The following is a 24365-nucleotide window of genomic DNA, read 5'->3' as shown; positions in this document are numbered from 1 at the left end:
ATAAATCACTATTATCCTTTTTCCTCATATTGTCTATCCAATTGTCCCGATGCCATGCAACCCAAATGGACCATGTCGGATCGGGTCAAGTCTTACCAATTATAGTTATGGATTTAAACATTAATCCAACACTAGTCTAGTCGATCTATAAGACTACCTATGACTCTGTCTACATAATTATCAATATATGTTGTTATTTGTACACATATTGTGTTGGGTTGAGGTTGTACTGCTTCGTGTTGTGGCCAACAAACCCTAGAGCATTTCATATATGAGCTGAGGACCGGGTGGTATGCCAGACTCATACTGAGGGCTCAGATGCATTCTAGATACGAGTTGAGGACCGGGTGGTATGCCAGACACGTACTGAGGGCTTGAGGGTATTGGAACATTCCAAATATGAGTTGAGGACCAGGTAGGGCATGCCAGACTCATACTGAGGGCTTAGTAGCATTCCAGATACAAGCTGAGGGTCGGTTGGTATGCTAGACTTGTACTGAGGGTTGAACATTGGTATTTCAGTCTGATGACTAATTGGGTCAGGGAGCAAGCCAGACATAAGTTGTGGGCCCCAAGAGCAAGCCAGACTTATGTTGTGGGCTCCAGAGCAAGCCAGATATGATTTGTGGGCCTGATAGGCAAGCCAGACTCATACTGCGGGTTCAAGGTAATCCAGTCTTTAGAAGTGGACCTAGTACATGTTGTTATTTGAATATGTTATATATTGTGTGGTTGTACTTTGGGGGAACTAACTAAGCTTCACGCTTACAAGTTTGTTTATGGTTTCAGGCTTTTCAGAGGATCGTGGCAAGGTGAATGTGTGATCGTACATATCCTTGGTTTTACAACTAATTGGATCTTGGGAGGTTCTTATTTAAATCATGTTTTGGAAACAATGGTTTTGTAAACACTTTTATTAGTAAATTGGTTGTTTTCAAAAGTTTAAATTTGATGAAATTTTTGGGATGTTACAGTATTCGGCACAAGTAGCTGAAATATTTTAAAGTATGTAAAATTACAAAAAAAAAAAAATGACATATGCATATAAAGTAAAACTAGAATATAATAAGGATAAATAGATTTTTTAAACTATAATTATCAGAACTTAAAAACCATCTAAATTTTAATACTAAATGTATCGGCTATAAACTTCTCAATTGATATATATTACTTGATGAAACTTATAATAATGAAACGACACTTAAAATACAATGCATTCATATATTTTGCATCAAGTATTATCTATCAAAAACAAAAATATTTATTATCAAAGTAAAAAAAAAAAAAAAGACATTTAAAGTCAAATGTAGACAATTAATTTAGGATGGTGTAGCAATAACTTAGTTAATCTCATAAAAAGCTTTATAATTTATGTTTTTCCGGATTGAACTCAAGTGTTTTTTTTCCTGAAAAAAACATTATATTTTTTTCATTTTTTCCGATTCGGCCCTTTTAATAATTTTTTTTCTACAAAAAACAACAAAATGTGACGGTTTTTTCTAAAAAAAACTATGAAAAGTCGAGGGTTTATTTAGAAACATTTATAAGGTTGAGGGTTTATTTGGAAAAAAAAAAGATAAATTTGAGGGTTTCTTTGGAAAAAAAACGAAAAATACAAGGTATTTTTCAGACAAAAAAAAAATTGATGTTTAATCCCGAAAAAAAAAAAACAAAATATAAAGCCTTTTATAAGATTAGCCCTTATTAATTTATAAAATCTGTTGATATAATTGGTTCAAATGAAGACTTATTCAAATAAAGATATCATAACTCTTAGACTATATATTAAATCAAATGGTATAATATATAGTTTGTTTCGAATAAAGACACCATAATTTTTAAATATATTTATATTTAATCGTATAAGATAATTATAAAATATATGGATATGTTTTATTTATTTGAGTAAGTTACATGAATGGTCTCTATAATTCCGAGTTAAAGAGTATTTAACTCAGTTTGTCAAAATCTAAAAGAAATTTTTGTTAACAATAGTTACACTACAAGAAAAGTCCTCTTTAGTGACTAATTTTTTAGTGACCACCTAAAATCTGGTCATAACATCATCATTTAGTGACCATATATTAAGTCGTCACTGAATTTTAGTAATGCTATAAGTTTAGTGACCGGTTCTATACTTGTCGTCACTGATTGGTCACTAACCGTAAAATAAAATCATTCTTTACTAAATATCATAACTAGTTTAGTGACTAAAAATAATGGTCACTGTATTGGATGCTTAATGACAAAAAAAAAATGTTCACTGCATTAGAGGTTTAGTAAAGAATAATAATAGTCATTAAAATTCTTTCGTTATTTAAACCCAACTAAACAGCATGTGATGACGACACAATATCGCCATTGAAATACAATCTAAAAAACAATCAATGACCATAAAATAGTGGTCACTCACCAACATATAGTTACTTTTAACAACAAAAAAATGTACCATTAAAGGATGTCCATCCCAATGAAAGAAAACATAAACCTTGTAGAGATGTAAATGTTAGAAGTAGATAAAGTGGATCAAATAACTACATATCATTAAACTACAGGGGTGCAAATGTGACTTACCCTAAACTATGAGTGACAGAGTAACGATACATGTAGACCATTGTATGCAAACAAACATCTTCCATCGTTTCACCACCGTTATCCTCTACCATCTCCAAGCCCTAAACCTACCCCAATCTCCAATTCATCAAATTCAAATTCAATTTCTACTCCTTAGGGTTCTCCAAGCCCTAATCCTTCCCTAATCTCCAATTCATCAACTCCAAATCCAATTTTTATTACTTAGGGTTTTTGTGTCAACCGATAGTTTCAAGGATATGTGAAATGGCAAGTTCGATGACTACCATCGTCTATATCCAAGTCATCGAGGATGTCATCAACAAAGTCCGAGAAGAATTCGTCCTGGCGAAGAAATTCCTTCGCCTCGATGCTGTCGCCACTCCTTACTTGCGGTGAAAGCACAAAAACGGCAACATAACTGCATGTCGTATGGTTCGTCCTCCCACTAACTGGCGCCTCCTCCTCCTTCCCCATATCCTTTGGTATCTCTCTCTCTCTCTCTCTCAATCAACCCTCGTGATTTCATCGACTGAATTAGATTTCGAAAGAAAGTTAAATGGACAATTGAATCTATATTCTTATGAGCAACATCAATTGACCTAATTTTATTTATTTTGTTCTTGTTATTATCACAATTTTGACAATTGAATCCATGTTCTTATGACCAACAAGCTTGACGTTCATAGGGAACAATGGCTTTCTCAAGGTGTTTTTATTCTTTCTTTTATTATTTAGATTGTTGATTGTTGATCTTTGTTTTACAGTAAATCAATAACTCCTTTTGTTTTAGAGTTTCAAATCCATTTGAAGTTGATAGTTTAACCATTAAGCTGATATCAATGTATATACATTAGCAATGTATGGATGAGTTTAATTATATTGTTGTTATGCATTGAAAGGTACATACCCTAAAATGATATTATGTGTAAATAATGGTAAAAACAAGTTTAATGTGGTTATATGATTTATGTGTGACAGATGGTTGCATTAGAAAATATAGGCAGACAGATATTGACATATGGAGAGAGGTACATATAGCTTTCTCATAATTAATATCAACAATAATTATTATGTTTGTTTACAAAATACGTTATCTTTCTTCTTTTTTTAAATTAAAAATTGTTTTAAAACAGGAAACCAATGGAGTTTTTCTTGAAGGTTGTGGACGAAGTGTCAGCAAAAGACATTGCTTCCATTACACAAAAGGCTTCTTTCTTCCCCACTCACAATGGCTTCTCATGGAGATGGTAAGTTAAAATAAATAAACAAATAAATAAATAAAAATCATTATTATGTAATTAATTTTTGATTGTTTTGTGGCAGTTATAAACGTACCGACATATGACTCGGTTAGCAGCAAATTCCATTAATTGGGTGAAAGGGACAAAATATAATCAGGTAGATTTGATTTTGTTGCTTTTTGTTATTGTTATTTTTAGATACAAACAAAAAGAAGAAGAATTTTCAAGGCCATTATGTAATGGCATTGCAATCCATCATATATTTGAGATCTTGTATTTCATTTCATGTAAAAGTTTTGGAGTTGGGCGATTGTGAGATGCAAAAGCAATGGATGAACTTAAAACTTTGTAACTGTTGCTTTCTTTCTGAATATACGTTTTTTTGGATATTACAATTTTCAACTACATTTTTTAAGGACTCAAAAGTCTGAAGTACAAAAATTGTCTTACAAAGAAAAATGATTTGTTTTTTTACACGAACAAACTATTATATAAATGACCTTTCAACCGAGTTGCCCTCTTTGGCATATTAACATAAGATGTCAACAATATGATGATACTGATCATTTCTTGTAATATATATATAGGGGCACACCTGGAGCTGTAGATTTTATAATGATGTGTATTATGGACACTATATCTCCTGGTAAGTTTTATTGTAGAACAAATATGGGGTCTTTTCCTCTATGTATTCTCTTTCTTTTCTTGTTTGCTTACTTTTTGAAATAGATACTGCATGGTGTCATAGGTAAGTTCTACACTTCTATCTCATTGATAAGCTATGACTTCATATTTTATTTCCTCAATTTAATTTTCAAGAAAGTATAAGTTTCTTATTTTTATGTTGTTTATGGCATGAAAAAGGCTTGATCAGATCCCCAATTTCAGCAACATTACCTCAAATAAGTTCAAGATTGTATGTAGTGTGGGGAATCCTTTATAGTTTTCTTGAGGTTAGAGTCACTTAATTTCTTTCTTTTAGTTAATAATTTTCAGTTTTATTAGAGTTTTACTGAGATTTAAAAAAAAAAAAAAAAAAAAAAAAAAAAAAAAAAAAAAACCTTGATTGTGACAGGTTCACATCCTATTGTTAGCTATTTGGTCATTAGTTGAAGTATCACTGAGGTAAAAATTATTTGAGCATGAAGAAATGGAAGAAAAAAAATAAACGATTTGATTATTTTGTAACCATATATTATTTATGGTGTTGATAATTAGATTATTAGATACTCTTTCTTTGGGACAAAAGAGGCATTTGGTTCTACTATATACTGGCTTTTATGGCTCAGGTTTGATCTTCATTCTTTGGTCAAATAGGTTCAAGAATTTATTTCACATTATTATTTTTTCTATTCTCTTTTATAAAAATTGTAACTTTTGGTTGTGTGAGTGTAGGTGTAGGACCTTTCTTGTGTTATATCTAACTGGCATCTCAAGTGAAATTGCTATGATCTATAATGCTTTACCTTCTAGGAAGGTAACAACCCTCCATTCCTACTACCATATAAAATGACCGTTTTACCCTTTTCTTTTCCTTGACTTTTTGTATTAACTAAAAAAGAGACAAAGAAGTAGCATTTGACTCTTGCTTGAGTAAATGGTCATTTTATCATTCACTTTGGTCAATGATCATTTTACCCTTCTATTTGGAAACAATGCTTTCTAACAAGGAAATAGTATCTTACTTTTGTTAGATTAAATGACCGTTTTACCCTTCTATTTAAAACAATGCTTATTGTATTTTACTCTTGTTTGAGCAAATGGTCATTTTACCCTTCTATTTAGAAACAATGTCTACCAACAAAAGAAACAGTATCTTACTCTCCTTTGAGTACATGACCATTTTACCCTTCTATTTAGTGAATTTGACCATTCTATTTGGTAAATGACCATTTTATCTTTGTATTTTGCAGGAGTATGAAAAGTATTCCATAAGGATGCCCAACAAATGGAACTTTTCATTTGATTACTTCTATTTTGGTTTTATGGTGTTAGCAACTCTATAATTCCATGTATAATTTAGGTGGGAAATCATCTGTTTTTATATGAAGATTTATTTGGTTATTATTGTTGTATTGTAAACATTTATAGCATTTGCTTTTTCTTTTGTCTAATTGGATATTGTTATATTTCATTTCAAAAATGACATTTAATATTTCAGTAAATTCTTAATTATTGACCCTTTTTTTTTGTCTAAAAGGCTAAATGAGTGACGACCTCTTATAGTCACTAATTAGATAAACCAGTGACCACTTTCTATGGTCACTAATCGGATAAAACAGTGATGACTTTTATTGGTTACTAAGTAGATAAAATAGTGACAATTTTCATTGATTAGTGACAAAATTTAGTGACCAAGCGGGTCGTCACAGTTTTAGTGACGAGTATATTTTAGTCACTGTTTAGTGACCGTGTTTATATTTGGTCACTAAATTGGTTTTGTGACGGACCTATAGTGACGAAAAGTGACGACCGGAATTTTGGTCACTAATCATTTAGTGACGACTCATTTTATTGTTAGTGACCATTTCGTTTTTGTCACTAATTGGCCTTTTTTTTGTAGTGTTAAAGTAGTTTTGGAATTTGTAGCTAGTTGTTTAAACCCAAAGCTAAAAGTTCATGTTGTCGAACCAGGGTTTCTTTTCTGAGTGTTTTCTTAAAAGCTATAAAATAAAAGCTTTGAATAACTTTGTACCAATAAAGCCCATAATAGGATGTTTTAAACCCTTTAAATAATCATTTTTCATTATTCCATGCTTATGTATGGCCGGAGGAAGTTGTCTCATTCCTAACACATTACTACATAGGTTTTTTATTATCGCATAAGTTTAGCATGTATATGTTGAAAAATATAGAAAGCCATAGAATATGATTTAATAGGTTTTGTTTTGAAAAAAAAAATACGCCCACAACCAATCACAGCCCAATACTCTTTCTCTTTTCTCGCTACGGGTGTAGCGACCCATCGGCGGCAAATCACCTAGCGAAGGTTAGGGAGTCGTGTATCGAGTCCATAGCGAGGGTGGGATGAGTGGTTTGAAGTCCCAATACTCATAGCCTTACAGAAATCTTGGAACAATTTCATTTTCACCGGTTGGCGTTAACCGAAAACAACAATTGCTGTCCAATGATGACAAGAGTAGAGAAGATTTAGAATGGTGACAAGTTGTTGTTGATGCTTTTTCCATCTTGTTCAAATGACTTCGAGGGACTTTAGCTACAGACCATGAAAGCTTGTTTTCAGGTTCCGTAACACTCATTTTCTTCATCACAATGGCCTTTTTCAGCAAAACATCTATCAAGGAAACCAACATTCGGTTCTGTTCTTCGATCTTGAACCCCAAAAACTTCACCACCTTCATATGCTTAAGGTTCCAATCATTAGACGTGGTTGCCTCATTGGCCCGAGCTTGTGGCCAAGATTGGTGAAAATGTGAACATGGTTTCGTACTCCATTTTTTGTCAATCTGCTTTAAGAGCAAGAAATTTATTTTTGGGTCAGTTTTTAAGGAACTCGTATCAACCATACGTATTTGAAGGTGAAGCTTTAGCTGTACATTAGATTTGGATCGAGGGTACCTTTATGAATAACTTCTCCAAGGATGGTGTGATGCTTAAGAAGCAAACAAGTGAATCTCTCTTTTGTTTGTTCATGCAACAATCGATCCATGAAAGCTCTTTTAACTCGTTGAACATGAAGTCAAAGTCATCAAATATTACTCCTCTTGTACATAACCACTTTTTGTCCAACCAGAAAACGAAATAAAACAAATTAGTTATATTCAAAGTAAGACTGAGACGATGATAGAGAAAGACACAAGTATCCAAAATGCCTAATATCGAAACAAAATAATCTTATATTTGAAAATCTATTTTAATATTTTGTGACACGACAAATTAAGTTCTATTCGATTTTAACATTTATAATTGGTTTTTCTTTATAGAGAAATTAACCATCTGATTACAAAATGATAATTACGTAATCTACATATTCCTAACTAACGAATGGTTAGACAAACGGTGTCATATTTATATGTATCGCAATTAATCTCTGTAAAAACCTAAAAATCATTGATTCTACTAAATATCTTTTCAAAATGTAAAACTTACCTCGAGTAGCCACCCACTTACAGTGAGTACCTGAACATCCTTGAGAGACGCAAGAAGAGAGACAATGTCTTCACTATCAAACTCACTGTGATCACGTAAGGCAGTAGAGCCCTTAAAGTCTAGGGTAACATCACACAACGCTGGTACGTCTTCAAGTTCAGTTTTAACCAGGGTTCCTCGATAGCAGAAAGTTTTAAGCTTTGGAGCTGATAAAATGGTAACATTTTCCATGTTTTCACAGTCCAAAACCACAAACTTCTGCAAAAACCCATGTGCTTTTAGGTCAATATCCTGCAAGCCACTGCATTTTTCAAGAGTTAGGGTTTCAAGGTTCCAGCAACTGGAAAACAACTCCGGTAGGAAGCTTCCGGCCAGGCTGGTGATGGATCTAAGGTGGAGGGTCTTTAGAGAACAAAAATGGGCGTTCTTACACAAAGGCAATTCAATAGTTAGACCGAAATCTGTGGGGGTTTCTCCATTGAAGCATATGTGAAGCTCTTTGTCTACTCCTTTAATGGCTTTGAAGAACAGGGTTTCTTCGCTAACTGTTTTTGGTTCGAGAAAAGAAAGATTGAGGATCTGGTAACTTGTTTCGTAAGTGTTTAAGAAAGAAGAGATGAGCTGGTTCATCTGTTGACCGGATTCTTGAGTTGTTATTCGATCAAAATCCATGTTTACGAACACTTGAACTGGTGCCCATAAGTGCTTCCATGAAGATGAAAGAATGATGGTTCTTGCAGCTTCTTTCAAAGGAATCAACGAGACGATTTGATACAAGATTTCGTATGGAATGTTATCGATTGAAATGTGGTTTTCTTTGTTTTCAGCCATTGTTGTTTTCATTTTGCTTCAAATTTGAGGGCTGGATTTGGATTGATCAAGAAAATGAAATGAATATTGAGGTTTTATAAGGTATGGCTTCCATTGAGCCAAAAACGGGAATGAAAATAGGAGATAATTGCATGCCTGTCAAAGTCAAATATAGACTTTTTTGTTAGAAAAGTATTACAATATATGACTCAATTTAATCATTTTATATACTTTCTTTTCTTTTTAAATTGGTAAAGTTATGCCGTCTTGTGTTTGTATTTTTGGGAGTACTATTTTGTGCTTTTTTCATAAATAGAAGATACAATGAGTTGGTCAAAGTTAGCCTTCATTTACCTTCTATATTTCAGTTTGTTGACGTTGATTGCTAATTTATTAGATCTTAATAAATACTTGATTTAACAAATGTAGGATGAACAAGTTTATTTTCTCACTAACATACCATATATTGGATTTATATATTTGATCCTAACCTTTCATTTTTTATTTTTTTTTTAATAAAATAACCAAGAGCCAGTAAAATTATTCATGCAACTTAGGCCATTGGGGATTTAATGATGAGTTTAATGGACAAAAAGTGGATGAGATGGAGTTCAATACAATAAACCCACCGGGTGAAGTTCAATGAATTGTGGTTTAATCCTTATTAAACGGTGTTATAGATTTTTTTTTCTTAAACTATTTCACAAATAAAACTTTGTATTTAAATAATTACACCTTACACACATGAACAAGGTGCATGTCATTATCTTTTGATTTATAATATATTTGTAATTTACTTTATTTTATATTCAATAATTTAGATCATCAAGTTAATTTATATTATAATATTCTAAACAAAAATATTTAAATCTTAAAAATATCTTAAAACGATAACATATACAACAATCTTTAATTAATAATTTGTAATTTGTAATTTGTAATTTTTGATTTCTAATTAATGTAACATTATAGTTTTACAATATTATTTATAAAAATATATAATAAAATGTCCATGTGGAAATTCATTGAACTTTTAAGAGTTTAATTGAGTGTAGAGTTTAATAGGTAAAATGATAAAGTTAGTAGAATGTTGATGTGACAATACATTAAACTCTTAAGAGTTCGATGCATTAGAATGACCTTACAAGTGGGAGACAAAACCTTCTTACATTCTATCAAGCTCTAAAAATCAGATTGTGAAAAAAAAATCATAATTTATAGCTTAATATACTAATTTGTTTATAATTCACACTTTAATACAATAGTTCTAGACTCTCATTCACAGTTTAACAAAACTTCAGAAATTCATTCGCATTTGAATACTCTAGTTTAGACAATCATTAAGAGCTTAATCATTTACCAAATTTCATTGAGACATTTCATGAAATATTTTTTTGTACCATATAGTGAAACAAATTTGGTGGTGTTTGGCAGTGGTGTTAGATAGCAGATTTGATGGTGTTGGATGATGGTGTTTGGTAAATGTGATTGTGGTGGTACCTCTAACAGAACTTTGTAGATCTGGAGGCAGTGATGTTGAAAATCGTAGATCTAGTGGCAATTATAGTGGATCATCGTTAAAGCTTCGTCAATCCAAAGGTGGCGGTGTTGGTTGTGGTGGATCATCGTCAAAACTCTTAGATCTAGAAGTGGTAGTGATGAATCATTGCAAAAACTTCGTAGATCTTGCAGATGAGAGTGGACTTTTCATCATGTATGACTTATTGGATGAGGGAGGTGATGGTAATGTTGTGAGTTTTCATAATTTCTCATAAGAACCAAATACGTTAGTTTGGTTGTGGTTTTGCATGGCAGCAACGACGGTGGTACGATATGTCATGTGTTGTTGGTATATGACAGTATGATATAATTAAAAATCTAACCATCTTAAAAAGTTAGAAAAAATATCATAAACAAGAAGTATATATAATACTAAAAAAACAATAATAGTAATAACTAAGATGTTATTATTTATTGTTTCTTGATTTTTAGAATAAATAATGATAGCCTTTTTTGAAAGAAAAAAAAAAAAAATGAAATATAATGATTTTATTGAAAAAGTTTAATTTTTAGTTTAATGGTAACTTACGAATTTTCTAATAAGTTGGAAAATGTCATGGTTTTAATGAAATAACAAGAAAATATAGTTATAACTTTTTTTTAAAAAAAGTTACATAATGAATTTTGGGAAATTGTTCGATGAAAAATTATAACTTTAGGTAAAAAAAAAAAAAAAAAAAAAAATCAATTTATTATGTGGGCGACCATTTGTGTAACAAAAACCATTCTTGGGATCCGTTTGTAATAAAAGGAACACCATTTATATTTTAATTTTCAACCAAATAGCCTAGACGAAGCATCCTCTTGTTTTTCAGTTATTCATGAGACGTGTAGTAGAATGTAAACAATTTTTCTCACTACAGAACTTCAAATCGATTAGACTATTGCACAGTGTTCTTCATACAGATGTGACAGAAACCCAGAAATCTGATCAAACTGCAACCAAATCAGTAGCTTCATCTTCAAAGAGAAGTTGTTTTTTGGACGCATCTAAACTGTTCGACGAATTGCCTCAATGGGATGTGGTATCAGTCACAACTTTAATCAGCCAGTTAACCCGCCAAAACAGACAAAACGAAGCCTTCTATATCTTCTCCAAGATGCTTCAGATGGAAATCACACCAAACGAGTACACATTAGCAGCTCTCATTCACGCCTCCACATCTCTCAAAAACCTTAATTTAGGGAAACAACTCCATTGTTACGCAATCAAGACAAGCTTCAATCCAAATGTGTTTGTAGGCACTGCTGTTACAGATCTCTACGCCAAATTAAACACAATCGAGGAAGCCCAAATGGTGTTTGATGAAACCCATGATCCAAATGTCGTTTCTTACACAGCTTTGGTATCTGGGTACATAAAAAAAGAGAGATTCAACGATGCTGTAAGAATCTTCAAAACAATGCCTGAAAAAAACGTTGTAACATGGAACGCAATGATTGGAGGTTATAGCCAAAAAGGACATAACGAGGAGGCTGTCAATCTTTTCATCAACATGTTGAGAGAAGGAATTGTTCCTACACAAAACACATTCCCTTGTGTGTTTTCATCAGCTGGAAATACAGCAGCTTTAGGAATTGGAAAGAGTATACACGCATCAGCTATAAAAAACTTAGGCAAAATCGGTGTGTTTATAGGCAATTCATTAATCACATTCTATTCAAAATGTGGAAACATGGAAGACAGTTTGTTATCTTTTCATAAAATTCCTGACAAAAATATCGTTTCTTGGAATGCTTTAATAAACGGGTATGCTCAAAATGGAAGAGGGGAAGAAGCGATTGGGTTTTATAATGAAATGAAAGCGAAAGGTGTAAACCCTAACGCGGTCACATTTCTTGGTTTGTTATCTGCGTGTAACCATTCTGGTCTGGTGGAAGACGGATTAGAATACTTCCACGAGACCAAAATGAAGAACCCGAGTCTGATCGAGCCAGCACATTACGCGTGTATGGTGGATCTGCTGGCTCGATCAGGGAGGTTCTTGGAAGCAGAGAGATTTATTCAGGATTTACCGTTTGATCCTGGGGTTGGGTTTTGGAAGGCTTTGTTAGGTGGTTGTCAGATTCATATGAACATGGAGTTGGGCGAGGTGGCGGGTAGAAAGATTTTGGATTTGGATCCGAGTGATGTGTCTTCTTATGTTATGTTGTCGAATGCGCATTCGGTTGCAGGAAGATGGCAAAATGTTTTGGATGTGAGAAGGGAGATGAAAGAGAAGAGGATGAAGAGGGTTCCTGGGTGTAGTTGGATTGAAGTTGGATTCAAGATTCATGTTTTTGTTAATGGGGATCGTGAATCGGGTGACCCGTATGAAATCCGGAAGATTTTGAGTTGTGTTTATGATCATGTAAAAGAGTTTGAGTCAGTATTGATTGTTTGTTACAGTTAAATTCATAGTACACTTCAATAACAAAATTTTAAAGATATCTTAACTATAATAAAAAAAATTGCAAAAAGAACAAGTTCTTCAAATTTCTCGATAATACACCAAAATCCATTAAGCTAAATCAATCCGTTACACAGATTACACTAACAAAACAAAACTCGTGTCAAAAAAGATACATAAAAACCGAGCACTAACATATATAGATACATAGGATGTGTATCTATTATTTGTTGCCTTTTCCTTCATCTTCATTCAAGATGCGATTTCTGAAATCAGACGCCATTTTTGGTAGACCTTCGTGTAGTGGCACCTTGGGTTCCCAATTTAGTAGTTCTTTAGCTTTACTAATATCTGGTTTCCTTTTTTGAGGATCATCAGCTGTGTTTTCTCTGAATTCTATCGTTGCACTCGAGTCAATAGTTTCTTTCACCACCTAAAAATAAACAAAAATTAAATATCAAAATTTATTTTTGTAAATTGATTGAATTTAATTGCAAAGAGAACAAACCTGTGCAAGCTCTAACATGGTAAACTCCCCGGGATTTCCCAAGTTAAAAGGTCCGATATGCTCACCTTCCATTAGTGCCATTAATCCATCAACCTAAAATCAACACATGTCAATTTTGGTACATTCTTTTTGCACAGGTTGTACTGTGTTTGATATGTATTTGACTAAGACTGATATGAATAGGACAATATCTGTGAACTGTGCAAAAGACGTAAATGACCTTACCAAGTCAGAGACATATTGAAAGCTTCGTGTTTGCTTTCCATCTCCATAAACTGTCATTGGTTGTTTGCGAATAGCCTACAAAACAAACCAATCTTACTATGAAAAATCGTGTTCAAGAAAAAAAAAAAATGAAATTAAGCAATTTTACCTGCGAAACAAAGTTGCTAACAACACGACCATCGTCTAGACACATCCGAGGCCCATATGTGTTAAAGATACGTGCAATCCGGACCTGTAATGCAAATGACGTAAATGCCCTCGATGTCCTCTTCATTGATAATAGGCATATAGCTCTAATAAAAACATACCTCAACACCATCACCTCGGTGATAATCCATGGTCAAGGTTTCGGCTGTTCTTTTCCCTTCATCATAACAACTTCTAACACCTATGTAGTTCATGATATAACCAACAAATTATATAAACACAATTGATTGAAAAGGGTATAAAAGTCAATATTTTTTTTTTTTGGTTTACCTATTGGATTCACATGACCCCAATATGTTTCCTTTTGAGGATGCTCAAGAGGGTCTCCATAAACCTCACTTGTGCTTGTAAGCAAAAACCTGGCGCCAATTCTCTTTGCAAGTCCCAACATGTTTAGGGTTCCCATTACATTCGTCTTGTGATTACACAAAGTCAAAGATTTTCAAATTCATATACTCATGAGAGCTAAATTTCAACTTCAAAAACTCATAATCAGTTCTTCAAATTTTCAAAGTTAACCATGTTTGGATTAGTATAAGATCATTGTATCAAGGATTTAAAACAGAGTTATCAAATCTGAAGCTGAACAGATGAACTGAATTCATGAAAGCAACAGAATCACATAAATAAAGTGTTGGAAAATAAAAGGATATGATGGTTTTGACGGGATTATACTTGTAATGAACAGGGGAAGCAGGGCAAGCAAGATGATAGATCTGATCAACTTCCAACAGAATGGGTTCTACGACATCGTGTCTAATCAATTCGAATCGAGGGTTAACGAAATGATGTTCCACATTCTCTTTTCTACCTGTAAAGAAATTATCGATCACAATCACTTCATCACCTCTCGCAATCAATTTATCAACCAAATGACTTCCTACGAACCCTGATCCACCAGTCACCACCACCCGCATCCTCTTCCGCCCAATTCCCACCGGAATCCGGCCTGTTGCACCGTGGGTAGCTGGCCGGCTGTAGTGGGTGTTGGTGTCACGTTGGGAGAATGAAACTGCTCGCATTGAGGGTAATTCATTGCTAGTAACAGTGTCGATTGAGGAAACGGTAGATAACGATGGTTGATAGATGAAGAAGACGGAGCCGATGAGGATTCCGACTAGGGTGAAGAGAAGGCGTTGTTCTTTGAGGATGTAATTAACGGATCGTGAAATAGATCTGACTGCTGATGTGTGTTTGAGGGATTTGGGGGAGTAAGGTGGGATTTCATGGGTAGACATCATCTCTTCATCTCTTCTATGGTTTGCGCTTGGATGTTTGTGTAATTGCTTCATATTGTTCATTGTTTTTTCTCTGGTTTTGAAGAGATTGATGGTTAACTTTGGTTCATGAGAAAGATGGGTGAAAGTATGATTCACTTGTAACGATTTCCAGTGAACGAACAAAGGTTTGGCGTTCTTCGAAGCTAGGGGTGGTTGGGAGGTGGATCCCCCTTGGCTACTTGATGTGGGGAAGAAGGAAAAGAACAGTTAGCAGGGTATATTGTCAGTATATGTAACTACGCAATTTTCTTTTTAGTATTTTGAGGGGGTGTTTGGGAGTTTTTTTAACTTTAAAAATGTTTTTTTTTTTTTTTTTTCCTAATATAGTTTAACATTTTTAATGTTTGGATTACTATTTTAAGTTATTATAGTTAAAAAGCTAAAGAGAAATTAAAATACAAGTTTAAATGTTTTTTTTTTTTTTTTTTTTTTTTTTGACTCAACATCTCCTACCTCAATGCAAATTAAGACAACGCACAAACCACTAGGCTACAACTGATTTACTTTCGAATTTTGTGTCAAGATTTGCCAAAAACCGAATCAGTCTTTTATAGAAATCCTCTTTAAAAGCTTAACTACATATTAACTTATCAAATACCACATAACTACACATAAAAATATTGTCCTGTATACATCAATATAATATATATTCGCGCAAGAATACACAACCGATTACTCGCCAGCTGGGCGTGGAACTTGTTGCCACCCTGTACAATGATTCAACACATCTTTAAGTTCCATTGTTGCAGGTTCAACAGTGCATTTCTCATAGTGTTGGCTTGGATGAAATAAGCCACTTGTTGCATCTGGAGCCAATAAGCCAGCTTGAGTTCCAGCCATAAACAGATCACCTTCAGACACAATGCAACCTGTGCATGCCTCCTCTTTATCACCTGCCTGCAGAATGTACAACCATCACTGCATATGGTACCACTCAACCGATAAAAAGTATGTAGTTTTTACCTTCTCAATGAGGTACTTAAAAGCCACCTTCTTCTGTCCTGCTTCATATATATTGCATTGAGAGTATATCTTTGATTCAACACTAGCGCAGACAGCATATATTCCCCAGTTCCTTGTGTAATTGTTGTACAAATGTACTTTAGCAAACCTGACACGTGGATGCCTTTGGCGAGTCCCATCAAAGAAACAATGGTGAATAGTGACACACATGCATCTGTCTCCATGGTGTGAAGCATCACCTCCAATTAGTATTGTCTTGTCATGGTTTGAAAAGTGACAACTAAATACACAAAAAAGAAAGTTAAGATACAAAAAGTTATTTTTTCAGCCAAATATCCACATTGGAATTAAAATTAGCTGTTAATACTTTTTAAGTAATTACCGGGAAATGGTAATATTTGTGCTTTGGCGGGTAATATCAATCAACCCATCATCATAATCCTTGAGGCTACAACGATCAATCCATATATGCTTTGAATTAGGCTTGATTTGAATGCCATCTATATCATGCCCTCTACCTCCTTCAAATTCCAAGTTGCAGATAATCACATGTTCGCATTCTTTCAGCCTTAAACCCTTTCCAGTGAGCTTAATCCTCTGCCCACGTCCATCAATGGTCTTGTAAGATGATACATTTAGATAAGATGACAGTTCAATGGAACCCGAAACTTCAAATACGATCCATAAAGGTTCTTTCTTGCGACATCCAGCACGAAGAGAACCAGGTCCATCATCTACACAAGAAGGTAAAAGCTTGTTCATGTATAACATCAATTATCTGAAAAAATGAATCAATTGAATACGATTTGGCAGATTAATCGATTTCAGAATCGGTACATTGATAGCAAAACCCTAATTATCCAACAAAACGATAACGAGAGTCGAGAACGATCATTAATTAGCGAGACTAAACCTGATAGAGTAGTGACATGGTAGAGCGGTCCGTTAAGTCCACCGACGGCGAAGCGGCCGAAGCCCTCTGCTTGTCCGGCGAGAGCTCGCAAGTTACAGTCGACTTGAGAGTAAGGGAGTGATACTACTGTCATTTGGTTATGCGTCATTGAGCTCGACGGGAGCTTGATTTGATGGATGTCCGTATTGATAATGAGGGACTTGAACTACAGTTTCACCATTTCTACGGTTTCGTAGGTGGTGGCGCCCGCCGGAGTTATGGTTCCCCATTAATGATTGTGAGTTTTGATCCAAAACTGGTTTTGTCGATTTCTGTTTCACCGACACCCGAGTTAACTCAACTGACCGTTATTCCTTTTCTCAAAAATCAAGTAAAGCGGTTGCTAATACGATTTTTTTATAAAGGATCCTACTAAGACCCCAGATTTTCTTAGAGGACCCATTATTAATGATTTTTTAAGCATAAAATTCCATACATTTATAATATCAATAACTTTTATGATTATTAAAAGTTAATTTTTTTTAAACTCGTACTTATCATTTAATTCCTATAAACTTTTTATTTATTATATATTTTACTTTTTTATAATCAAATAATAATACAAACATATCAACGGTTTCTATATATTTTAATATTTATATAAACCAAAAAATAAAAATAAAATGATATTAAATATTTAAATGAAAACTAAGTATTATTATTATATCGTATTTGAAGTCACTTATTATTATGCTTACATATAAAAATGATTTTAATAAATTGCAATAAAAAACCAAAAATAAATTAAATTTTTTTGTTTACAATATTTTATTTTATATATTTGGAAAAAAAATATATGGTTATTTTAATACTTTTTTATAAAAATAATATTTTTTTTCTATAAACAAATCTTTATATTGAGTTATTTTATTATGTAATGATTAGTTTTATTTAAAGTAGAATATAAAATAATTATGAAGGTCTAATATTATGCAATGATAATTAATAAAAAAAAATAATTATTTGGTACTGATTAGCTTATTTAAAAAAAAAGGTTAAAATAATTATTAAAGTAATTATTAAGGATCCTTTAAGAAAGTAAAAAGGGTCCAAATAGCTGAACCCTTTATAAAATAGTACCTATTGTATAAACTAGTTGGGTTTATTATTAGATGATTAGTTTATAAAATTAATTAAATTTTTATAATAAAAATTTATAATTATTAATCAATTATTTTAAATAAATTATTAATTAATAGATACATATCTAAAATTTAAAGTTATTATAACTTCAAATTTAACATATAATTAAAAAATGTAAATTTGAATTTAGAAATGAGTTGTCTAATATATCTAAATGACACATAGTATAATATTAATGAGAAGTTATATTAAAGTGACATATAATAAAAGGAGATTAAAACTATTAATTTATTAGAATATGGATTATTTTTTTTAATATTGTATTATATCAGATTTGAAAAAGAATTATTTTACCAAGTATTTTTTGGGTGTTGTGTTATATATAATTGTCCATATTACATATTTAAACATACGAACCCTGATCCACCAATCACCACCACCCGCATCCTCTTCCACCCAGTCCCCACCGGAATCCGTCCTGTAGTGTCGTGGGTAGCTGGTCGGCTGTAATGGGTGTTGGTGTCACGTTGGGAGAATGAAATTGCTTGCATTGAGGGCAATTCATTGCTAGTAACAGTGTTGATTGAGGAAATGGTAAATAATGATGGTTGATAGATGAAGAAGACGGAGCCGATGAGGATTCTGACTAGGGTGAAGAGAAGACGTTGTTCTTTGAGGATGTAATTAACGGATCGTGAAATATGTCACACCCCAAAACCAAGAACGGCGGAAACGTTCTGGGGCGGAGGACAGCATGTACAGTATCACAACAATGAAAAGTAGTAAACAAGCAACAACATCATCCATTGCATTAATAATATAATTTTAATACAAGTGTGTTCTGTCAAATTATAATATACATACTAAAGTACAATCAAAATAAAAGATGAGTCTTGATCGGGCTCCATCTTCTCTAAACCTTGCATCGGTACCTGTCTATCGTTGACCTGAGGATACAAGTTATTTTGAAAGAGAGTATCAGCTTTAAAGCTGGTGAGATCATAAGTATTAATGTGTCTTAATTTGTAAAACTTGTAATTAAAGACTTGACATTGTTTCGAAAGAAAGCTTGTATAAGTATGAAAATGTTTATAGAACAACTGTAAACGTTTGAAAAACCCTAGAAATCCCTATGATTCCTACTATTATAAAAGGGAGTCTTCTACCAAGACCTAATTGCTCTGAATGTAGCCTTCTACCAAGACCCGACTGTGTTACTATTATTATTATAAGAAATTGTATCCTTTGGTACTAGGATACTCAAATATAATTCACCTCATCGGTTATCTAAATGAGTCACAAGATAAAGGTAATAATATAACTAACCTAAGTATTACCCTTTGGTACTAGGGTAACTAACAATGTTAACTTAAGACATTCGTACATGTACATTTACCTCTGTTGCTAACAGTTGGGTGTAGGAATAGTTAATCCCTTAAAGTATACATGTAATGGTATCAACCGTTGACATCCGAGGATGTGCTTTTATCTTTGTAGCTAACAGAGATTCTAGGAATGGTTAATCCCGCAAAGTATCCTTTAGTACTAGGATATTAAATCCAATCTATCTCGTCGATTATGTGATTGTATCACAAGGTAAAGATAAGAATGAGGATTATATAACGTAATCTATACATATAAAATGTAATAATAACTCATCATATATTATCTATGTAAATGTACTCATGTAAGCGTATTTATGTAAATGTACTCATGTAAATGTAATCATGTAAATGTACTCATGTAAATGTAATCATGTATATGTACTCACGTAAATGTATAGTAATGTGCTGTAATGTTCTGCATGTGCTAGCTGTAACGTGTGTTCTCTCCCTATCTAGCAAGTATTGACTCATAAATGAACTGACTCATTGTATGATATCGTGTTCTAATAATAATTCTAGTATCTTCCTAAACTACCCCTATGGTAGCTTACTAGTAATGTAACTGGTACGTATGAACATGCCCTTGCTACCCAAGGGTATTGAATGAACTAGAAGAACCTTTATGACTATATATGTACACATGATATATAACTAATATTTAAACGACCTTCGGACGGGTACCCGATATCCCACCAGACCACATCTCAAGCGCGAAAAGGAAATAGGGTGGATAGCCTTCCTAAGTCTTTTAAACATTTCTTATATAACTATACATATATAGGCATGCAATTGATAATATAAAAGCATAAAATAAGTTTGGTAAAACCTTTGAACATAATTATTATCTAAGAAACGATCAACTTGATGTCAATTTATAAAACGTTTTGAAAGCGTGGGTTTGATAAAACAGTTTAAGTATAAAGGAACATTTGTTTGAAACACAATTATAAATGAGTTTAAAATGAAGCGTACATAGTAAAGTGTACAACTTAATAAGGAGTTTTAATCATATAAAATGTTTATGAAAATCATTTGAAGGAAACTGTGTGGTAAAATGGCTAATGAGTAGTAAATCATTTAAATGCTACTTACTAATCACATGTGATTGATATAGTAACTAACATGATTCTACTTGCATCCCCCCCCCCCACCCCCATAAAACATTTAAAAATAGTTAAAACATTGATTAAGGGGTATGAACTCACCTGTTGTGGGTGATACGGATGAACTGAAGAGGTAGTTTTGCTAGGTGTCAAGTGGAGACTTTAGACACACACAATGGTCCTAATTACATATGAAGACAGTTGTATATAAACAATTAGTGATTATAACACTAATTAAACATGTATAAACATCCTAATGCGAGGAAAACACTTTTGGCCAACTGCTAGGAGGCTAATGGGTTGCAACAAAGGAATGCAAGACCTCTTATGGGAGTTTATGGTCAATAGACCAAGTGTGTTGGAGTTTACGGCCCAAGGGAGTAAAATCCTAGCCGTAAACTCTCTATAGGGCCCCTAAATGAAGCTTAACATTATTACAACTCAAGTGGTGAAGTGCTTCAAGGCTTAAACAAGTGTTTGGGTGGGTTTATGGCCTTAAAATGGCCTTGCTTGATGCTTACAGCCCTGGGACCACTCCCCCGTGAGTTTACGGCCGTAAACTCATGGTAAGGAGTGTCATTTGATGTTTTGAGGTTCCTAACACTTCAAGGATATGATCTATGTTGGGTTCTAGGCATAAGGAAGGAGTTAGGGTGTCATTTGTCCCATTTATAGGGGTTTACAGCCCAAGAACTTGTCTTGGCCGTAAACTCCTTTATCCTTGTGATTCCTTATGTTTTCTAGGCTATAAACACTTTAGGGTACATGTCTAAATTAGTCTCTTGCCTTAAGGAAGGTTTTTAGGGCATTTTGGCACATAAATATGGAGTTCACGGCCCAAGAACTTCCTTGGCCGTGAACTCACTTTCACCCTTGATTCTTAATTGTTTTGTGGTCTAAAACATGTAATGGTAGCTTCTAGGTTCATTTCCAAGGCTTTGAGGGACATTGGGCATACTTTGGCCCTTAAAAAGGAGTTTACTCTCCAAGTGTTCTTGGGCGGTAAACTCCTAAATCTTGGGGTTTGATCCGATTTTGATTTTATAAAACACAATCTAATCTATATAATACAACTAGATAGAAGTACCCACAATTTGGGATAAAAACCCGAAGATCTGTGAGAGAGAATTTGGCTTTTCTCTAGTTGGAAATGTAACTAATGAAGGAATATGGTTCAGATTTCTATATATAGTCCTGAGATTTTTGGCAGAAAATATTTTATTCCCGGAATGAACTCTAATATCATAGAGTATTGGAATAACAGTGTTGCACAAAACCCTAGTGCATCCACTCTCCTGATATCTCCTTAAGTGCTAAACCTGAAATACTCAAACTTATACCTAAAGTCTGAAATTTCAGTGTAATTGTTCTAATTTCTATTGGCTTGATATGGTTTGTTCAGAATGGAAATTTCAGGTTGTCACAAAATAGATCTGACTGCTTATGTGTGTTTGAGGGATTTGGGGGAGTAAGGTGGGATCATTGGTAGACATCATCTCTTCATCTCTTCTATGGTTTGTGCTTGGATGTTTGTGTAATTGCTTCATATTGTTCATCGTTTTTTCTCTGGTTTTGAAGAGATTAATGGTTAACTTTGGTTCATGAGAATTGAGAAAGATGGGTGAAAGTATGATTCACTTGTAACGATTTCCAGTGAACGAACAAAGGTTTGGCATTCTTCTAAGCTAGAGGGTGGTTGGGAGATGGATCCCCCTTGGCTACTTGTTTTAGGGAAGAAGGAAAGGAACAGTTAACAGGGTATTAAGACATGATTATTGTCAGTATATGTAACTATGCAATTTTTTTGAGCATTTCAAGTTTGAGGGGTGTTTGGGATTTTTAATGGTAAAAATCAAATATGTTAAAAAGTTAAAAAAAATATTTGTATTACTATTTTTTTTAGTTATTGTAGTTATAAAGAGAAATTAAAAGTCGAGTTTAAATGTTTTTTTTATAAATCTTAGAACATTTTCAATGGTTAAGTTATCTTATAACTTAAAGTTATTATCAACTCATCCATCATTCTATTAGTTTTAAACTCTAATTAAGTTATATCTCAAATTGTTAACCTCAACATAGCTTCTTCTTTTTTTTTTTTTTTTTTTTTAAGTTTAACTAATTGATTCACATGTATATAAATTGTTTCTTAAAACCGCTTCATTTAATTAGTTGTTTTTAAACACATCATATTTTTATTAAAAATGGTTTGTATTAAACTTTATTGTGGTTATAATATATAAACATCTATAACATCTAATACAAATAATTATTTATTAAAGAAATAAATATTATTTCAACTAAATAAAATTATGTATGTAAAATGAAATATTCTTAAAGATAAATGTTAGATTGGCAAACTTTTATACTATATTTGATCATTCAATATATATTGAATGGTCAATAAAAAAAAGCAAAAAAGTTATCCTCCAATGATTTTTAATAATACTAAGTGGTCAAACAAATAGTAAACAACTATTAATAAGCTTACATTGGAGATGCTCTTAGTTTTGAAGTTAATGGAACATTTATTTTTAAAAGTGCACACACATTTTTTAAGTCAATGAATTGTTTTGAGAATTTCAAAAACCCATTTGATTGGTATGCACTTTGGTTTTGATAAGGTTTTAGCTTTTGTAACGTTGATGTCGTATTTAAGGGGTGTTTGGCTTAGTTTATGATTTTTCATAAACACTTTTCAACTTATAGCTTATAACTTATAAGCTTATAAGTTAGGAGGAACTTACTTATAGATTTTGACTTATTTCCAGTATGACACCTTAGTAAGTTATTCTTATCCAAACACTATTTTTAGATTATACCGGTGTGGAACCGGTAATAAGCTAAAAAGAAACTTAAATAAGCTTAACCAAACACCCCTTTAAGAAATGTTCTAATGGGTTTCGGAGTCAACCATTCTAATTTTGACATTTCTATTAAAAATAACATTATACATGTTTCTGTTTGTGTTATATTTCATAGATAGAAAAACAACATTTTAATGTGGATTTTTGGTACCATAGCACAATAAAGTTTGACCAATTTACACATTTAGTCATTCAAGATATTTTTATGCAGTTAGTCACTGAAGTTAGTTTTTACGTATTAAATCAGGACGGACCCTCATATTTACCAAGTAACCATGCCTAATTGGCACATATGAACAATTAGTCACGTTATGGTGACATGGACAATCGTCGTCTTCATGACTTTGCAAACTCTCTCGGCCTCCCATTTGAATTCACTCCTAACGAAGGAAAAATCGGAAAAATCAATTCGGATCTTACTGCTCAACTAGGCTTCAAAATCAATGAAACCATCATTGTCTACTAGATTCACCACTATATCTATGACCTCACCGGCGATGACTTCGATACCTTACAATTGTTAACCTTACTAAACTATAAACTCATCACAATCGTCAAACAAGATCTCAGCCATGATGATAATTTTCTAGGGCGGAAATCAAGAACTCGAGGTCTGATCCTCGGTTATCATGGATATTCCCATCAAAGACGAAGTAATACTCACCAAGACCCATATAAATCAAATGGTTACATATAAATCAATTGGTTTTCCACCATGGATATTATGTGACACTTAAACAATATATAAAAATCTAATTTAAAATGTCAAATCACTAAAGTCACCTGCTCTTCCGGTATCTGGTCTTATAATGGTGTGATTGACGGGTAAAAATTGATCAAACTTCGTTGTGCTACAATGCCAAAAAACCATTTTAATGTAGGATCTCCAAAATTGTAGTATTTCAGGGGAAAGCTTCATAATTTGGAAATGTTCATCTTGCATGCCCATTGCCCACACCAAGGAGCACAGAGAGCTTCCACGTCAGCAAACAGCTCGAGAGAGGGACAGAGAAAAGGGAAGGAGGGCTTCAAGAGAGAAGAAGAAAGATGATTGGTTGTGATAATTCGTTGTATGGAGGCCGAGTTTCCATGATCATGGTGGCATGATGC

The 24365-nt window shown here is 33.1% G+C and overlaps 4 protein-coding genes, 1 long non-coding RNA gene and 1 pseudogene across 6 annotated transcripts; 3 read left to right on the top strand and 3 right to left on the bottom strand.

The window, feature by feature from the left end:
- Positions 1–3563: 3563 nt before the first annotated feature.
- On the top strand, positions 3564–3974 carry LOC145001867 (uncharacterized). Its single transcript, XR_013661740.1, has 3 exons — positions 3564–3602; positions 3708–3821; positions 3898–3974. It is a non-coding gene; the product is annotated as an uncharacterized LOC145001867 (long non-coding RNA).
- A 169-nt stretch (positions 3975–4143) lies between these two features.
- On the top strand, positions 4144–5958 carry LOC145002430 (very-long-chain (3R)-3-hydroxyacyl-CoA dehydratase PASTICCINO 2-like). Its single transcript, XM_078961708.1, has 7 exons — positions 4144–4163; positions 4403–4461; positions 4680–4768; positions 4891–4940; positions 5034–5104; positions 5211–5292; positions 5729–5958. Exons 1-6 carry the CDS (start codon positions 4144–4146, stop codon positions 5237–5239), a joined length of 318 nt encoding a protein of 105 aa, XP_078817834.1. The 3' UTR covers positions 5240–5292; positions 5729–5958.
- A 916-nt stretch (positions 5959–6874) lies between these two features.
- Positions 6875–8756, bottom strand: LOC145002429 (F-box protein At2g39490-like). Its single transcript, XM_078961707.1, has 3 exons — positions 7926–8756; positions 7395–7553; positions 6875–7282 (listed from the first exon to the last, which is right to left on the bottom strand). Exons 1-3 carry the CDS (start codon positions 8754–8756, stop codon positions 6875–6877), a joined length of 1398 nt encoding a protein of 465 aa, XP_078817833.1.
- A 2305-nt stretch (positions 8757–11061) lies between these two features.
- Positions 11062–12739, top strand: LOC145001359 (Pentatricopeptide repeat (PPR) superfamily protein). Its single transcript, XM_078960730.1, has one exon. The coding sequence runs from the start codon at positions 11117–11119 to the stop codon at positions 12686–12688; it is 1572 nt and encodes a 523-aa protein (XP_078816856.1). The 5' UTR covers positions 11062–11116; the 3' UTR covers positions 12689–12739.
- Positions 12740–12746: 7 nt separating this feature from the next.
- On the bottom strand, positions 12747–15128 carry LOC145001361 (UDP-glucuronic acid decarboxylase 1-like). The gene is made up of 7 exons (XM_078960731.1): positions 14240–15128; positions 13896–14040; positions 13727–13806; positions 13567–13650; positions 13419–13493; positions 13194–13286; positions 12747–13118 (listed from the first exon to the last, which is right to left on the bottom strand). The coding sequence occupies exons 1-7, from the start codon at positions 14924–14926 to the stop codon at positions 12909–12911; spliced, it is 1374 nt and encodes a 457-aa protein (XP_078816857.1). The 5' UTR covers positions 14927–15128; the 3' UTR covers positions 12747–12908.
- Positions 15129–15481: 353 nt separating this feature from the next.
- LOC145001360 (putative pectate lyase 4) lies at positions 15482–17094 on the bottom strand (annotated as a pseudogene). The gene is made up of 4 exons (XR_013661548.1): positions 16782–17094; positions 16251–16602; positions 15869–16148; positions 15482–15802 (listed from the first exon to the last, which is right to left on the bottom strand). The product of XR_013661548.1 is annotated as a putative pectate lyase 4 (transcript).
- Between the last annotated feature and the right edge of the window lie 7271 nt (positions 17095–24365).

Source organism: Lactuca saligna, chromosome 6 (assembly GCF_052625555.1).
Source record: "Lactuca saligna cultivar CGN05327 chromosome 6, ASM5262555v1, whole genome shotgun sequence".
NCBI lineage: Eukaryota > Viridiplantae > Streptophyta > Magnoliopsida > Asterales > Asteraceae > Lactuca > Lactuca saligna.
The sequence above is the reverse complement of the archived record's forward strand: the minus strand, read 5'-3'. Positions and strand labels throughout refer to the sequence as shown.

Excerpts from the sequence above, each read along its gene's own strand:
- LOC145002430 (XM_078961708.1), top strand. The coding sequence starts at position 4,144 with ATGGATGAACTTAAAACTTT. Across the intron at positions 4,769-4,890 it reads TCCTTTATAGTTTTCTTGAG|GTTCACATCCTATTGTTAGC; the intron begins GTTAGAGTCACT and ends TGATTGTGACAG. Across the intron at positions 5,105-5,210 it reads TACTGGCTTTTATGGCTCAG|GTGTAGGACCTTTCTTGTGT; the intron begins GTTTGATCTTCA and ends GTGTGAGTGTAG.
- LOC145002429 (XM_078961707.1), bottom strand. The coding sequence starts at position 8,756 with ATGGCTGAAAACAAAGAAAACCACATTTCAATCGATAACATTCCATAC. Across the intron at positions 7,554-7,925 it reads TAAGTGGGTGGCTACTCGAG|TGGTTATGTACAAGAGGAGT; the intron begins GTAAGTTTTACA and ends TTGGACAAAAAG. Across the intron at positions 7,283-7,394 it reads TGGAGAAGTTATTCATAAAG|ATTGACAAAAAATGGAGTAC; the intron begins GTACCCTCGATC and ends CTCTTAAAGCAG.
- LOC145001359 (XM_078960730.1), top strand. The coding sequence starts at position 11,117 with ATGAGACGTGTAGTAGAATGTAAACAATTTTTCTCACTACAGAACTTC.
- LOC145001361 (XM_078960731.1), bottom strand. The coding sequence starts at position 14,926 with ATGAACAATATGAAGCAATTACACAAACATCCAAGCGCAAACCATAGA. Across the intron at positions 14,041-14,239 it reads CACTTTATTTATGTGATTCT|ACGAATGTAATGGGAACCCT; the intron begins GTTGCTTTCATG and ends TGTAATCACAAG. Across the intron at positions 13,651-13,726 it reads ACCGAGGTGATGGTGTTGAG|GTCCGGATTGCACGTATCTT; the intron begins GTATGTTTTTAT and ends TTTGCATTACAG.